Here is an 18,471-nt window from a genome sequence, read left to right on the forward strand (position 1 = left end):
AGGCAAATAACAAAAGCCATACTTAGCATATTGGTACTTATTTGCCCTGCAGTCAAGTCCACTTGGGCACCATGAGACTACCTCCAGGTGACAGAAATAGATACAAAGTAAGATCTAAATGATGGATGTTAATGCCAGCTTTGGGTACACCAGGAAGCAGACCTACTGCATGCAATAGAACAGTGAGAAGGATCCCAGGTCAGAGCCTTTCTTTCATTTCCCCAGAGTCCTGATTTTTTTTTTTAAAGAGTCATAGCGCACACAGGAAAAAACAAAGACAGACACCAATATTTCTTCTAGCTTCTACAGGGTTTCAGAATTAGGTGCAGTCATTTGGTCCCTTCATGATTCTAAAATCCTCCCTGTTTATCTTACATGAAGGAAAAAATGGATTAAAACCATAGGAATGTTAAAAAAAGTCAGAAGTGCCTCTGTAAGTCTGAGAGTCACATCTGCTTTCCAGCTCCAGAGCACTGGAATTACTCCAGAGGGAAGCAAACTAGGGGAAAAAAAGAAAAAAAAAAGAAAAGAAAAGAAAAAAATAAGGACAGGAAATGAGGATCAGCACATGGCCAAGAATTTGGAGAAATTACGTATTTAAGGTGGAACAAGCTAATGTCTTTAAGGTGGATTCCATTGCAAACTACTGGATTTGTTTTTACTTCTACATGTTGAGGTGTACTCAGTCTGTTATCCAGTCAGCAGGAGTCAACTGCATTCTCTTCCTGCTCCCTCTCCCCTCACCCTCATGACAGGAGGAGTTGCTCCTTCTAAGGCACTCAATACTCAGAAAAGCGAATTTCTGCAGATATGAAATCCTTTTCTGAGGGGTACCTAACAGTATTCAGGGTAGTTTACATACAATGAACTGTACAAGAAGTTGAAGATAGCTACCCAGGCTGCAAAGGACTAGCCTGCAGGGATGGATCACATCAGTGTTTCCAGAAGTGCTGCCCATGAAAAAAAAAACCACCTTTTTCTAAGAGTTTAATCCTCCAGCAAGAGCGTAGTATAATGCTCCAGAGCAGCAGAGAGAACGACAGTTGACACCCCACAGGCTTGTCGCACATATGGGGAGCACCTAATCCATTTTTTCGACAAGAAGAGGGGTTTTTAAACTCAAAATCGAGTTGAGGTCTCTTACAAAAATGCCAAGCACATGCTGCATTCCTCAAGTATCATGGGGTGGCTGGGGCACCCACTGTCCTGCTAGCAGACTGCCATGAATGAAGGTGCCATGTAAACCACTGCAGCAAGTGCCTCCATTCCGCAGAAGGCACTTCTGCTATACAAAAAAATGTGTCTTTTGGGTTGGCCCAAAGGAGTGTGTGAGAAAACAGGGAAAAAAAATTCTGCTTATTGTAAAAGTGTTAACATATCAAAGGGAAACCTACAGTAGTAACCAGGCTACATTTCAGAAAGAGAGTAAAAAAAAAACAAAACTAGAGACATCTTGCAATGGTTCTCCCCTCAGAAAACCTATGTGCTCAATTCCCCTATCTGCAACTTTGAATTCCACTTCTGTGGATGATTAAAGGAGAAAAAAAAATGTGACCTGACCAAACCCAGGCATTTTTGAGTTCTCCTATCTAGAGTGCCTTCCTGGCTCCACTGCTATCTTTATTAGCTTATTCGCTCTATGGGACCATTAAATAGAAGAAAAAAATCAGCTTTCTAAGTAAGGGAAATCAAGAAAAACAACAACATTGCTTCAGTCAGCATTTTCATAGTCCTCATTCATAGTCGATAAATTAAGCAGAATTCAAACAAAAGCAAGTTATGACTTAGGGAGGGAAAGGGGAAAAAATAATCACTGTAATTACAAGTTGAATGGAAAAAGATGTCTAGATGAGATGCTTTGCAGTGCTGAGAGATAAACCTTCATTTTTTAGCTACCTATTGTATCACATTTTGTTTAAAGAGAAATGGGATATCACAGCACTGCCAGATTCACACTAAGATACAAGACAAGGAGCAGAATCATGAAAGAGCACTAAAACCTAAATGCTGTGTGAACCCAGATGAAGAAAGCTCTCATTAAGTACTTACCCTGATACCTTACATCATTGAGACAGCATCTAACCTACACTCTTCCCCATAAGCATTTAAAAAGGAGATTTTTAAGTCAAAACTCTCTGCTAAGACTACTGTTCCAAATACATAACAAAGTTTGATACCCAATAACAACTTCACCTGCTTTTGGAATATAGTCCCTCTACATTAGGAATATCTAATGTTGACAGGTAGAAATCAAGGCAAATTAGTTGAAACCATCGGTAAGTTTGGAAGAGGGCTGTAGCCAGCAAACTGATCTCTTATATCCCTGAAAGTAGCACTTACCTGCCCCAAACAGCTCAAGAGATCACAATCAGTCTTTCAGCATTACTATAAATAGATTTAAACATGTTGCAGAATAACTTGCATACTGGAAACACATTGAAATCACACACAACAGAAAGCCTTGTTAGGTCTCACAGATCTTAACTCAGATATGGGCTTTTAACTTGAAGCAAGAAAAAAAACCCTCTAAAACTACAAGTTAAGGTATTTCCTCACTGGAACAGTCCACAGCCTTTGCAGACACTGTAGTGTTACTTTAATCACCATTGTATCGCCTTAGACTTTATGTTTCTTGAAGAGGCATTATGAACAATTTGGGCTTCCTTGCCCAGCTACAGAAGTATTTAAACGCTAACATTAAGTGAATGATCAGAAAAGCTCATTGTCACAGTTTCTGTAACGATCAGGCTGCAGAGCTTCTTTACCTTATGTACCACCATCCTTCCAGGTTCTTTTGGATGACCTCCACGGTGACCCCTTTCTCGAACCCAATCTCATCCTTCCCCTGGCTGGCATACGGTTGGATAGTGACATATTTCTCTTCTAGTGAGGGGAGAAAAGGTAACATCAGTTAGGGTCAGAATCAGTCCAGCTGTTTTTCTGTACTGCTTGCTTTTAAACTGTTATGCAGCGATTACGTGAAGCCATTACAAAAGGCGGAGCCCTGCTCAGGGGCCCACTGGTTATTTATGCTGACGACATGATAGATAATCAGCCTCTTGCCACTACCCTGCTGCTGATAATCACAAAATGTTTCCATGCCAATAATGACACAAAGTCCCCAGAGAGCTTTCCCCCCTTCTTCCCTCTCCTCCTCCCTCCAAGTTTCTTGAGCGGGTAAGGGAGAGGATTTGAAGCTGGACTTAACTCCCATACTGTAACTTGACAGAATCAATCCGGCTGCCAAATCAGCCAAGCATCACCACAGGAGCTCCAGCCAGTTGGCTCTTTGTGCATGCACATGGCTGCACAAAGCATTGTGTTACTGAAACCCGAGCGGGACAGATCTCCCCAGCTCAGAGGGGCTGGCCCTCATGCTGCTCTCCTTGCACCTCCCAAGCAGCATAGGTCTACAGCAATGAGCTTGAAACAACATTAAAAAATGTGACAAAAGAATAAAAGAGGTTTGCATTTGACAGCATTTGCATTCATGGGTTGTGAAGTGTTTCACAAACATACTTTTGCTAGGCTTCACTCCAGAGAAATGCATGTGTGGCTGGGGTAAAGGAGAGCCAGAACTAAGACATGTACTTCAAAAGCAAAGACTGGATTTCAAGTACAGTGTTTGAGCCAAAAATTTAGCATCCCTATTCGTCTCCAGCATCTATCCCCTTCCCTGCCGGGCAGAGGTAAGCAAGCAGATTTGCTGAGAACAAACCAAGGAGCAGAGCAGAACAGACATTTGTCAGCATCTTCCTCCACCCACCACGAGACATTTACTGCAGCATTTCTATCACACTTAAGATCAACCATTTCCTCTGGAGCTTAAAAAATTACAGCTGGCATTGAAAACTTGAACTACCAGCCTTCCTCTGCAGCAGCAGACACAAATGGCCACCAAGACCCTCTCCTCAACCCAAACTACAGTGCAGGTAACAGCATGAGTTTCTATAGCTAGATTAAAGGCAGGGAAGGCAAGCAATAAAGTGCACCCCAGCTGGCCTTCCTAGCACTTTCTACTGGCAGTCACAACAAGGCACAATAAAGCATGGGAGAAAACAAATAGAGGGCTGTCAGTGCACAGGAATTGGCAGGAAATTAAGTGAATCCAGAGCCCCTGATCACTGCAGAACAAAGGAGCTATGAAAAGGTTGCAGCAACTTGAAGGAAACACTCTTCAAGAGAGTAAATCAGACCCAATCGACTATTTGCTTTTGTGGCTCAACTGTATTTTGTTGCTGGGGAAGCCTGCAAACCTTAATAAAAAAACCCCAACAAACCCTTACTGAGACAAAGTAAGTAATAATACCTCAGAAAGGGGGAAATAATGTTGACAGAGCATCTGATGGCAGAGAATTCAGCAAAGCTACATCTCTGAAGTCAAGTCAAGTCCCTTGACGGGTCACAGTCGGATCCTTCTAATTCTGATGGGGCAAAATCTGTCAAAACTTTTGCCACCAAGAGGAAAACGCTCTTTACTGCTTTCCCCTAGGAGGGCTGCTTAACTGTCTCATCACTGGTAAGAAATTCCAGTTAGTTTGTAATTCACCATTAGGATATGACACCTTTCACACAGAAATACTCCACTACAAGACGGGGCCTGACGAATAAAACCTGGCTAATGAAACTCCGCTTCCAAGTCACAGGACAATTTTCCTAGCTGGGTTTCCACCCTGCATGGTAAAATCTGACACAATTTTTCCTCTTTTTCAAGTCACTGCTGCAGAAGTAGCTACATGTCTGGTTTCTGCAAAGCCCTGAGCACTAACTTGAACTGCAGAAGATCCCTGGGCAGCTAGATCTTGTCCCTGAAAGGGCCAAGGGAAAGTTCAGAGCTGCACTGTCCAGATACACATTGCTTCAGACACTTCCAGGGATGTTTCTAGGACAGTAATAAAGAGCTAAGCATATATTTGCTAGGCCTTGGAAGAAAGCCCTGTTTCTTCTTTCTTCATACCAAAGCTGCTTTATAACCCAGGCTATCAGAGTTCACTCTTCCTGCTACAACTAGCACAGAAGTTTGTGTTTATTCTATTTTTCCTCCACACAAACACCAGTCTCAGCTGCAGCTAAAGCCAGCTATTCAGCTCCTCCTGCTGCACAAAGCGGTCTCACTCTTCAGGGATGCGACTTCCCTTCTTCTGCTGATGACAGGGTAGGAGGTCATGAGTGAGGGATCACTCCTAGCTTTCAACACAACTTTCCAAACTCCTGCTCCAGCAGGATTTCTCCTGAGGAATTGAGACAGCAGTCACCCTTCAAAACCAAAAGCATTTGAGTCTGATCGCTCGAGAAATCAAAGGTGTGGGTAAGGGTCCTTTGCAAATTAGGATGCAATCACCTACAACTGCAACCACAAACACAACTTCTGGGCCTGCAGCTATGCTTGTGGGTACATATCAGTACTCTACCTGTTCATTACTGGCTGGGAGAAAGGCAGACGCCAACTCTGGACTTCACTTCCAATTTAGTTTAAAGGTAAGGCAGAAGAGCAGAGGTATCCTCCAACTCCTCTTATTCTGGCTACAACTGGTTGGGAAGGACTGACCATGCATACTGAGGTGGCATGTTGAAAAAGTGGCTACCAGCTGCATGGAGAAGCCACATCCCCAGCTGAGAGAGCTGCAGCCTCTTTCCCAAGATTTTCACTATTGCCTAGGTTTACTGAGGAGAGACTCTGTTCTAGCACAGCACTCTACCCCCAGTACTGAGATTCCTGCTTTGCCTGTTGCAGCTCTCACCTTGCTGCCTTGCACACATCACATGTGATATTGCCCATCAGAGGCTCTGAATGACCCACTCTAGAAATTCAAACACTGAGTTATTGAGGAGGATGGAGCCTCATCCAAATACCCTGGCATTGGGATGCACAGGTGCTCTTCTGAACTGCCACTGTCTTATCCTGTCTATGAGCACCATTGCTTACATCTTCAGTCCTGTGGCTTTCAACTCAAACCCACTGCTCTTCGAGAGGAAAGGCCTTCAGGTGACTCCTCCCTATACAGAGGAAGTAGAAAAAAGAGAGTGCATGGAAGCAGGGAGGAAAGAGAAGGGATCTTCTGTGAAGCAAGACAATCAAAAGTGCTAAAAATCCACTTAGAAAAGGAGGTCCTACAATGTTTTTGTTTAGCAGCTGTATTTTTAAGCCTACAGATCAAAACCATTACAATTTCCCCTCGCAAAGTACTTCCACAGCAAAAATTACAGCCATTTGCAGGATTACATGTCTGGTTTCTGTCAGTGCTGCAGGTGATACCTCAAACATACATGAGGTTTGTAACTTAAACAGTATTCTGGAGGTACTGCTCCTCTTTTAATCAAAGTGTAAATTGCGTTTTGTTTCTCAAAGATTATCTCTAGCCAGCGGACATTTGGTATAAACCAAGATTTGCTGAAGGGAGCAGGGGAGCTTTCAGTAGACGTGTCACTTAAGAGGACTGATACAGCATTCAACATATCAGGTTCTTTTTCAAAAGTCTTTAAGAGAAGATATTTCATGCTTCATGACTGATACGTAAAGTTACTGTAAAGACTTAACACAGATAAATGGTTTCATGAGAGAATCAGAAGAACAGCAGACAGTAGAACGACACTGCTCTAAGTTATACTGACAAATCTGATATAACAAGCTTGTTTCATTCAGCTTCTGTGACAGGCAATAGTATAAAATACAAGCCAGTGAACCATCCCAGACCTACTATTAAAGTTATATGCCCAGATCTACGGAGAATAAAATAGCGTATAATTTTGGTTCATTAAGTTTTGACCTAAGAATTACCAGGGGAACAATAAAAAAGGCTATCAAAAGTAGAATTTGTATTCCCCAGCTGCAGCTTCTGTTACATCAACTTGTTGAGGTCAAGTAGGCAGAATAAACTTTACTACATGCTACAAAGTATATGCACCAGCTTAGAGGCGGCACTTTTGAAGTAATGGGATCAAAGTCCTATTCCCCCTTCAAGGAGAAAATGGCAAGGAGGCACCTCTGTTCTTAGTGAGTGACATCCAGGGATGTATTAACAGGTCAATTAGCAAACTTATATTTCTTTACCGCTAATTTGCAGGTCAAAGACATCTTCCGCAGCTGAAGTGATGGAGGTTCCTCTGCTGGAAATTCAGCTGCACTAGTAAATCTGAACAAGGCACACATGAAGAAGCAAAGCCTGTTTGGCAAACAGCTACAATACAGGTCTGTCACATCATGCATTATCCAACTGGAACCTACTTGGGTTGGAAGGAAAGGATTAGTATGTGTCATTTTCCTTTCTACCCAGACACAGACACTATTTAAAATATGCACAACAAGAATTCTCGCACTATTTGTACTACCCAACTCATACCACACTGCTGTAGCTGTGCCTCCCAGACACCACAGCAGCCCAGTGCTCAGTTCACTAGTTATTCCAAAGCCTCGCTTCTCTATCAGTCTTTCTACTCTTTCTTTTCCTCCTTCCCAAATAAAGGCAAGCTTCTATTTAACTCTGGTTCTACCTAAAATCTCCAGAAGAAATGCAGTAGAGGTTTGGGGCCAAAACACAGGGCCAGATCTTGGTAGATCACTGGGAAAACAGTGTGGACAGCAGAGGACAGCATCCATGTCCTTGGAACAGCCCACAGAAAGGGCTTTTACTAGCAACAAAGATTTCCTCCACAAAATATAGCACAAATCTGGCTGTCCAGCTGGAAGGTGTGCACATACACAGGACAAAAGAATTGAGCTGCACAGTGCCCTGCATTACAGCCACATAGTCAGTGTGTTCTGTACAGATGTACACAACAGTCCTGGTACAAGGAAGTCACTGGTATTATAACTACTAGAAGACAAAAGAAGAAAAAGGAATAGGAAAAAAGAAAACCCAAGAACGACCAAAACCCACCAAACCAACAATACAACCATTTTGTGTTCCTCCAGCAACACCACACCGTTCTGCCAAGCTGAGGCTTTTCCTATACACAAATAGCAATAGCTTTAAAAGTAAAAAGTCACTTTGAAATCAGTTTTTGAATGCTATGCCTAGTGCTGCAGTAGCAGAGACCATTCCCTTTTCCTTCCGTCATCCTGCCTTGCACCTGTCACCTCTGTTTGCACAGTTCATGTCTCTTTCATGAGATGAATGTGAAGCCAACCTAGCCAAGAAAAAGTTGGTGTGACCCTAAGTCTGGTTTGGTTCACTGCAGATCTGCAGTGAAAAAGGGAAAACGCTGGGAATGATGAGGCTGGTTCTTTCAGTGGTTACACAAAAGCTGCGCAAAACTCTTCTCTATACCAAGGCAGGCCAGTTTCTATGCAGTCTCACTTAATTTTGAGGAAAGAGTCCTATTTCTGAGACTGCTGGAAACAGAATCAAGGCAAAACTGGATCTAAAACCTGGCTAGGATAGTTTAAGAGTTCTCTCATAGGAGAAACTTCAGGAGAGCTAAGATGAAGTTCCATTTGCTTCTGAAGAAATTGTACCTACTTGACTAACAAAGCAAGACACTGAACTTGACAGCCCGTGGGGCTTGTCCAATCCCAACTGTCAAACCAGAATTTCATATCTTACACGTGTGCTTGTGCACACACACACTACACATGAAAGTTATGAGGTGTCTTGAAAAGATAACTTGGTCCCTCCTCTGGCTGTCTGGATTTATACTCACTTGCAGGTCAAGGAAAGCGGACCTATGGTTTTACTGCTCAAGTTGTAACACAGAGTTTCAGTAGCGCTTTCCAAATCTTCCTTATTCAATCCTCCAGATTCCCTTGGCACTGATTATTTCAGATTCCTCCTACTCTATCACCAAGGTAATAGACTTGCCCCAACATTTTCAAAGTCCTCTACCATTGCTGCTCCTCACTGCCAGAGCCTTAATCCATCCCTTCAATCCCTTTTGCCCAGCCACTTTAGCCACCTCCTCCCTCCCCTGCTCCCTTCCCAGCCTTTCAGTACCACTGCTCTTGCTGAAGGCTCTTGGCACAGCAGTGCTCTGGCACTTCAACCAGGCTCCTACCAAGTGCATACCTAATTCATCTTGAATTTTCAAGCCTATGTGCTGTACCTTGCTTTAATATCCTACTACACACTCTCACATGTTCATGTAGATTTCCCACTCCAAATTCTGTGATCTTTTCCCACTCAGCCTCATGCCTTTCTTATGATGCCTCATCAGCCTGAGCAGGCTCCTTCCTCAGTGGTATCAAATAACCTGAAACTCCAAAATCTTTCCTAAAATAAGACTTACCTACCCTGATTTCCTGCCTTACCAAACAGGTTTAGTTTTAGTCCTTCTCTGAAAGCTTTTAAAAATACTAAATAAGTATCATTTTTCACTGTGACAACCCCTTTGGTCGCAATAAGATGCGTGCCAAATTGCCACTTGCCCAAGTTCCTTTGATACACAGATCTCCTTCTCTTTGTTTAGGCTGTAAACTATCTGGGACAGGAACCTTGCCTTTAAACAGCTAAAATACCATGCACATTTCCAGCCCTGCATAATCACTGTCATCTTTCCCAGGCAAATGGCCAGTGCTCATACATTTCTGCTTCCACATTCTGAGCACCCCATTTCACATGCCTCTCCTTCACCTCTTTTTTTGTATGTTTCCTCTTTTCTGCCTCCATTAAAAAGTGTAGAAGTTATCTGCAGCACTTCAGGAACCAACCAAATAAGGGAGTAATTTCCTTTGCTTAGCTGGTGCTTGTACATGCCCCCAACTTTCCGTGACCCCATCCTTGTTTGATATGCCAGTAAGGGTGGGGGTAGGGGGGAACTGGTCTAGAAATTAGCCAATTAATGATTTCTCAGCAAAATGCAACAGCCCCAAACCTACATCTTCCAAACCACAGAAGAATTTTCTTTCAAAATACTTTCCCCTCAGTCAGCAGTCTGCACTCGCCCTCCCCCACTCCTCCGCTCCACCCCCCCTTTGTCAGACCTGCTTCTGGAAAAAGTCTTGCTGTTCCAGAGAGCATTAATTCAACATGGTCTTTGTTTTACTTGCCTAAATATGCAGCAGAGAAAATAACTGTCCACAGTTATCAAATCTGTTCATCTGCAGACAGGAGCTCTTCAGCCTTTGTCCTTCTCCCCCCCACCACCTTTTTTGTTTGAAATAACAGAAAACCTTATGTCAACAGATAGAAAAGAACAATAATGGCATTTCTTTTAAACAGTTTAGTATTGCGCGTGCTCTTTCTTCAACCAGCAAGAGGCAATAAACGTTTACTACTTTCCTTGGAGAACAGAGGGAGAAAAAAAAAAAACAACCAAAGGAAAGAACAAACTAAGTCTGAAGCTGTTCTGTGCTGGTTTGATTTAGCACAGCAGTGTCACTCACAGCCTTTCTACTGTGAGTGAGAAACGTTTCATCAGCATCAAGGACAAACAGGAAAAGAGTGAAAACAAAGGGAGAAGTCCCATGGGTAATGAAGGGGCTGTCAAAGAGGGCAGAACAGCTCTTGTGAGATGCAGGAAAGGGTAAGAGTGTACAAACAGACCAAGGCAGGCTGGATTACCAGTACTGATCAAGAGCTCTTTCCACAGCTCTGAAATTGGCTGCAGAACCACCCACCTGGGCTAGGATATGAGGTTTCAGTATCAAGACCAACTCAAGATAGGGTTCAATTATCAAAACCACTGGGTTACATGGCTGCCTACTCTTTACACACTGTCCAGCTCTCTCCATCAAGGTCCTGCTCTCCCTAAGATAGGCAAGCAGTTGGAAGAGCTACAGGTTCCAAGTTCTAACTTTAACTCTTTCAATGAATAGTTTATTCCTTGTACTGGGAGCTACTCTTAAATAATAGGCTCATTTGGCAGAAAATTCAGCCCATATATTGTTGGCTATTGTGGTTATATTGGTGGTATGAATAATTTAAAGTACTTTCCTGCATTGTAACAGGATGGGCACAAAACAAAGCAGCAAAAACTTATGTCAGATATCTGTCATAAAATATAGGTATGTAAATCCCCAGTTTTACCAATCAAACTGTAAAAGCACAAATGACTTTCCATTAAATTAGCCTGTAAAAAAATCCCAAGTTCCCTGCCAGGGGAAGTTCCAAAAAAATCCATATTTAGAATTACTATTTAACCCAGTACAAAACATGAACTCTGCAGCTTGCAGGTCTAACGAGTGTCAAGACCGAAGAAAACTATAAACTTTCAGGCTTCTCACAACCTGTATTTGTATTACTGGAGTTTCACATAATGTATAGGAAAAAGTTTAGAAAATGTACCACATTTAAAAACATTTATCATAAAAAAAAATGCAAGCTTTGCAACTACATAAGAAACATAAACCAATGTAATCTCTTAGATCTGGGCACACCACAGACCATTTTAAAGAGAAAAGTTCAGCAACAAAAGTCATCTGTTTCTCTTTGTAGAAACAGACTACAGCTGTTCTCTTTGCAGTTTTTTTTAGCTTTAAAAAAAATGAGCACTACCATGATATTCAATAATTTGTCTTTCATGTTTCTTATTCACAGACCCAGTAACATTGCTTCCAAATATCCGAAGTTCAGGGGTGCTTAGCCTCTTCAAATGACTTTGTAAAGAATAGAAATAAATAAGTCATATGCTAGCCCTAGTAATTCTCCTCCATTAGGCGGTCTGTAACAGGGAAGCAAACATCCTTCCTTTCTGCACTCAGGCCTTTCCAGTGTTTTTAATAACCAAGTTCCTTAGAAAATCCTGGCCTTCAGAAACAATGCTTAATTCCTTCAGTTCTGGCCTTAAAATGATTCTATCACAGACCTAGTTGATAAAAATGCTAATCAGTGGTACCCAAGTGTAAATATAAAGGGAAGCATCCTTTACAGCTTGCTTTTAAACTCCAGTGAACTCTCGGAACTAACCCAACAGCAGGGACTATCTCAAGCAGAGTACTGGGTGGGAAGAATTTCAGCCAAAATGTTTAATTGAGTTTATTTCCAAGGAAGAGGCCAAGTGGGGGAGGGGAAGCTGTTTTGCTTGTATTAAAGAATTCTGGCAACCTCTTGTTCTAACAGCTCTAGTTCTGCACTTCCGAGCAGGGACTTGAAGGTTGGCAGGGGGGTGCGTGCATACACTTCATGCATTCTGTCATTTCTCTGCAAACCCACCCAAATTTGGCCTTGTTGGAAGTCTTTTGGGCTGGAATGGGAGGGAAAGAAGGGAGAGAATATCTCCTGACCTCATATAAACTGTGCTCTGTTAGGAAACAGCAGGCTGGACACCCAGAGAGACTCATACTTTCAACAACTGCAGTTTGAAAGGCGTAGATGTCTGTACAGGCTACAGCTATGCCAGAGGACGAAGCCACTGTCTCCAACCTGTGCCCAAACATTCAAATCACTTTCTTTACTTCCAATGAGCCTGCTCTTGTAAGAGCTCCCTAACCTACTATTTCTGGTGAGATTAAACAACTTACTTTTAGCCAGCCTGGCTATTTGTGGCTGAAATGCATTGGAGAGACCTTATAGAAGCAGCTCAGCCAAAGAGGGTGCCCCAGACCTTGGACAGAATCATAGAATGCCACAGTTTGTGGTAAGTTCAAGTGCTAAGATTTAGTTTGAGTTAAAGCACATATTCTCCAACACACTCAAAAAACCCCAGCACTTTTTGGGCCTAATAGGGAAGAAACTGTTATGAAGCAAGAAAAAAGCAGGAATAGAAGAGATTAGGGGAGCCTGTGGTGGGGAAAACTGCCAGGGAAGACACTGACACTGGTCAGAGGGCAGGTCTGGAGAAGTTGCACACAGATGGTGGGCATCAGAATGCAAGAGTGAAAACTTGGGAATGCAACTTAGGTTCTTGAGTCTTACCAGCTGACTATGCTAAGGGACTGGTCATGCTGTCTCAATATTTTACAGAGCTTTGTTTGCAATATTGTATGAATATGAAAGGATGTATTTGTTTACACCAGTAAACAAATTGTTTAGAAAACTGATTCCCACAAATTCTCCCAGATAAATTGTCAGGAAGCATCTGGCAGAGTTTGACAAAGCAAAGTAAGTAGCTCCCAAACTCTTGGGGTACAGAAATAAGCACAACTTCTTTTTCATAAGCCAGCATGTGTGCTTATGAGGGTTTTTTTTTTTTTTTTGGTGCCTTCAGGGTGTATTTGGTGGCTGAGAAGCAAGACCTCATCTTTTGAAGGTAGTTCCAGTTGCTGCAGGGTCAAGCTACGGTAGGAAGAACACTGCTCTTGTTGTTTTGGTTTCCTCAATAATAATTTGAAACAAAGTTAAAGGGTCACTGAAAAGCTGTGTGCGCTTGAGACATATGAGACTGCACGTAGAACCATCATCAAATCCAGAAGGTAAATTTGCTACTTTAAGAGTACATTCTCTCCTTAACAGGAAAAGGCACCTTTTCCTCAACTGGGAATCATCCCTGGTGCTTACATTTGGATCCATGCCCTCAGGAAGGTCATCTGAAAGCTACACAGAGGTGCAAATGTGCTTTGTCCTGCACCTTTCCTTTTTAAAGCGCAACAAATACTACATTTGGATGCTTTTGCAAGTGAAGGGGGAGATAGAAAGGGGTACCTCCTTTACTCTGGGAAAGATGATTCACGTGCACTGGAGAAGTACTTGGTTTGGAAGGCTTTACAAACACAGCTTCACCCAAAGACAAGGTGTTCCCCCCACCCTGCCATGCTCACTGTTAGATCAGTGAAAGTTAGAAAAAAAAATTTTAAATTCTGCTACTGATAGTATTCAGAACACTTAGAAATGATACCAAAATCTCCCAAAAGTTCTGAACTCTCTCCTTAGTATCAAGGACTGCTTGCAAGGAAGAGAGGGGACTAAAACTGGAATGATTTTCATCTTTCCACACCACTATGCACTTTTCCAGTACGCACATCTCTTACCATGGCTTTTTGGCATTTGACCCATTTTAATGGCCCTGAAAGTACCACTTGTGCTTACTGAGGTAGGAAAGACTTAGTACAAATATGCCCTAAGTTAAACCACAACAGATGTGAGCTTCCCAACAGAATGAAGAGTCAGACTGCAGAGTTACCCTTGGCTACTTAGGCCTCCAGCTCCCAGGGTGCCTAATCCTGGCTCCAAGATACCCTCAAGCTGAAATCTACATCTGAACTCTGGAGCTTCTCTCTACCAGAGTGCCAAATATTCAGATCCCAACACACAACAGTGAAAGCTGCAATATGGCTTTTGGAGCACCCTCAGTGGCTGGTGCCATAGGAAACTATTAATTCACCTCGACTCTGCTGCCTGTTGACTATCCCGCCCAGCGTCCATCGCCGGTCCAGGCGTCTCAGGTGAGCCTTGCGTCGCTTAGAAACTAGTTTGGAACATGGATGGAGACAAAACAAAGGAAAAAAAAAAAAAAAGAAAAAAAAAAAGGAGGGATGAGGAATAAAAACAAAACATGGCATTAACAAGCACTGGTCTTGTTAGTGGAAATGGATTAGGCAGGATGCAGATGTTTTTAGTTTATACAGTACAGTGGAACAAGTTATCTTCTTGAGCCTGAGCAACATGAACCATGCAGAACTGTAACAAATTGCAACTCTTGCTATTGGCTTTTCTCAAAAATGAAGCCCAGAAAACCCAAAAACATATACACCCCCCAAAACAACTACACAACTTGTCCAAGGAGGGTGCAGTGGCAGTTGCATCTCCTAATTTGGCTGCATTATCAGTGGGGAATTCACTCTATTGCATATGACATCAAACCAAACAGGGTTCTAATCCTCTCTAAGCAAAATTATCAACACCATAAACAAATTCAAAAAAAAAAAAGCTTTTCTTACATGAGTTCCCTTATAAAAGCAGCACTCAGGAATGGAACCCAAGGGAAAAGTGTCTGATGTCACCTTGTTTGCAAGATGTGACTTGCAATCACTGCCACAGCTAATTCTCATGATTAAAACTTCTAATATACAGATTACAAATGTGAGGAAAATCCTAACCTTGTAATTATCGAGCAGGCTCAAGAAGCTAACAAGCCAGGACTGAGTATTAGCTACACACTGAAACAATAATTTATGCTTAAACTATAAACAAAGACAAAACACTTATGGAAATGGAATTGTGAGAGCAGCTGTGCACAGAGGACACCACTTGTTTTCTGGACCGCATACTTAGATCTGTACTCAGTTCCTTCTTCTGCCTGTACAGGACCCATTGGACTGCCACAGAGACATAGACAAACACTTCTGGTTTTCCACTCAAGGGCTTCCATGCTAATCTGGCAACTACTGCAGGGGTGCTTGATGCTGCCACAAAGCAATGCAAAATATTGCACATCAGTGACAGCTGAAGTCCAAACACAATCATTTTGCTAGTGATGTTGGGAAGCTGTTCATAAATTCTGATATCACATCATTAATTATCACTCAATTCTTCTTATGTGCACTTATTTAGGGAATATACCGTTACACTGGAGTAGAACCCTAGTCTTCTAAACACCATTGTGTAAAATGTTTGCCCCCATTTTTCTTAATTGTCTCATCATGGAGTAGACACCACTGTCTTCTAGAACTATGTTCTGTAGACACTCAGGCACAGCAAAATTATTTGACTGGGGAGTCATTAGCTGAACAAAAGAAAAAACAATCAAAACCCAACCAAACAAAAAAACCAAATTTTACCAAAAAGTGGCTTTTGACTTTCTGTCCTTTATCAGGGGATAAGCCCCTCTGTCAGGGGCTTAGACAGACTTCTGCACCCAGCTCACTCTCCTCAATTTCTCACCTTTGCTGTAAGGCCTAAACCTCTCCATGTCACCCTAAGCAGAGGTCCAGTGAATGGTGTTGAACAGACACAATATCTAGTTTGTGTACTCTGTACTTCCCCTTTAGTCCTATGTTGTCAAAAAACAACCACAAATTTTCAGAGGAGCTGAATATCAAGTTCATAGATTGCTGTGGTTTTGGCTAATGGAAATCAGTGATCCTCTTGGAAGCCCATGGTGGGACAGAAGATGAGAGGGCTTAACCTGGTGACTTTCTCCAAATCAACAGGACATTAGACAGCCAGTTACATACATTCTACACAAGAGGCAACACAGGACACCTCACTAGACACACAGATTATAGAAGAGAGAGAAGTTAACTTCACAGTAAGGCTGCCTGCAGTAGGAGATTTCTCAACAAGAAAGGAGGAGATGAAAGATTGAACATAAAAGCGTGCAGAAAGGAGGGGTCCAGAAGGAGTAGAAACTGGCTGCAGGTGTCAGCACAGAGCAGTCACCTTGCTAATTGGTCACACTGGGACTTTGGAGGATTTGGTCATCCAGGAGCACCCCTTAAAAACAGTGGGTCACACAGATCCACCACACCGTGTCCTCATAACACAGAACCACCCCCAGTGACAGCCCTCATATCACAATGATGCTTTTGTACAAGTCAGGGTTTTTTTACTCCTCAACGATATTGAATTTTGCCATTTGATCCCAGACTTAGACTTGGTTGGTCATGCCACAGTTAGTCACCAAAAAGGTTGTTTATCAACAAGTGTCTAAACCTTTCCAGAGAGTATTTTAACCTGTTTACTTTATCAGCTCCTGTAGCTGTTGAATGTTTCTTTAGATTGCTTTCCGAATGTTTTCCAACCCTTGCAAGATGGTGTTGGTCTAAACACTGGCCCAGGTACCAGTCAGCTGTCTGCCTTCATCCTGACAAAAGATGATGTGCAGGCTCAGATGCAGGGAGGAAAAACTTCTGTCTTTCTGAGGGAACAGATTATTTAAACAGAGACATATGGAAATATTACTGCTGTGTAGAGGTAGAATTATTAATAAGCTGTGTTCAGCACCTCCTTATCTGTACAAGGGTCTGCCACAGCAGAGCAGAATTCTGGGTCTGCCTGGATTGTGGTCTTGTTCCAGGCCCGTGCAAATGGGGAGGACCAAGAGTTTGATACAGAGATTTTTTCTGCCCGTTCAAAGTCACTCTGAAACTTGTATGAACTCTAAATTTAGGGGCTAGGGCACTTAATTCACTTAAAGTGCCTTCCTCCTCAGTTATATCAGAGCCCGCTTCTCCTGCCTACTGAGAGAGAGCTGGCAAGTTTTCTGTCTAAGTAGGTTCACTTTTATACACTTTCTTAAAGAGAGTGAACCTGAGTCATTCTTTCCTCACTTATGAAACAATTATATGGAGAAAAATAGCCCAAGCAAAGAAGAACTGGAGGGGGAAAAACAACGAACACAAGAAGTCTCAGTTTATATGGTTAATAACATAAACCAAAGTTACTGCAAAGCAAGCAAAACCTGAGGCACATCAAGGCAGCTGTGGAGGTAATGCAATTAGATTTGTCACTGGGGTGGAACTGAACAGAAAGAGAAGAACAGTCTCAGGTTTCAGCATATCTGGATTTGGAGTAAGGCAGGGAGCAGGACTGCTGACCACAGTTGAAGAGAGCAGCGTAACAGATTAAAAGAGACCGAGAGGAAAAAGATAAGGAACATTTGATGGATTTGCCATTATCCAGGATAGACTGCTCTGTGGCAACGTCCCTGTGCAGAGTATACTCCAGAGGGCAACACGAAAGGTGGAGGAGAGCTTGAAATAAAAGCAGTTTAAGCAATAAAGCTGTCAAGCATGCACCTCGTTTAAGAGTCAGGAAAAGGGAGGAAGCTACAGACCAACAGATGAGGCATTCTTCAATGCTTGCAGATGAGAGCAGCAAGTTTTTGTTCTTTACTAACAAGGAAACTTTACTAACTGCTTTTGCATCCGCTAAGATGTTGCATCATACCAGACTGGTTCCTGGCCTACCAGTCTACAGCCAGTCTGTCTCTAAACCCTAAGTGACCCAGGATATGGGTAGATTTGAGCAGGGAAAAATGAGTTACAGAGAAAGAGATTTCAATAAGCCACAGATGTCACCCCTGGGGCCCAGCACAGTTATGTTTTGCCTGTGTGCTCTCTAAATGGGCAGATGGTCACCCCAACACATCTCTAAGCCTCCTGCCTGTGCTAAGGAAAGGTCAGCTGAGTTTCCACATACATTTTACATAAGTGTCACATCAAGAGCACCTAGATTTAGCAAGAGATTCATTAGAATGGAGTAAATAATAATAAAAGTGTCCTTTGTACACAGTTGCTACATGAGAATTCCGTTAAGATGTGGTTAGTCTTTCATAATGGAACTAAGGAATATGTGAGGCTGTACTATTCCATCTCTGGAACCTGAATTAAGCATATTTAGTAAAAAATAAAAAAAAAAGCAGTGCAGCTAAATACATATCATGATAAATGGTATCTCACTTTCAACAGAATGAGACCACACCAAATAAAATTATCTTTCCACACAACCACAGACCACAGCAAACAGTAGTGAAACTAGTTTCAAAGATTAATTTTAAAAAAAAAAAAAGTTACGAGAAGGAACAATTGAAGTTAAATCTCACTCCTTTCAATGGTCTGTGGCTCTATCATGCATCTTCTTCCAATTAGAAGCTCTCGCTTGTGTAATTTCTGCAAACAAGCCATGCAAGTTCTCTCCTTCCATGGACACTACCAGAACA

The 18,471-nt window shown here is 42.3% G+C and overlaps 1 protein-coding gene across 5 annotated transcripts in view; it reads right to left on the minus strand.

Moving 5' to 3' along the window:
• The window catches only part of SH3PXD2A (SH3 and PX domains 2A), a 251,225-nt gene that overhangs the window by 10,044 nt on the left and 222,710 nt on the right, over nucleotides 1–18,471 (minus strand). For 4 of the 5 annotated variants that reach the window (XM_027647885.1, XM_027647884.1, XM_027647888.1 and 1 more), the window contains 2 exons: nucleotides 14,194–14,277; nucleotides 2,766–2,883 (listed from right to left, as the gene is read on the minus strand). In XM_027647885.1, coding sequence (XP_027503686.1) covers nucleotides 2,766–2,883; nucleotides 14,194–14,277 — 202 coding nt within the window. The remainder of the gene's footprint in view (nucleotides 1–2,765; nucleotides 2,884–14,193; nucleotides 14,278–18,471) is intronic. The other variant, XM_027647887.1, reaches the window with a different exon arrangement.

This window comes from Corapipo altera, unplaced genomic scaffold (assembly GCF_003945725.1).
Source record: "Corapipo altera isolate COAL_440 unplaced genomic scaffold, ASM394572v1 56, whole genome shotgun sequence".
Lineage (NCBI taxonomy): Eukaryota > Metazoa > Chordata > Aves > Passeriformes > Pipridae > Corapipo > Corapipo altera.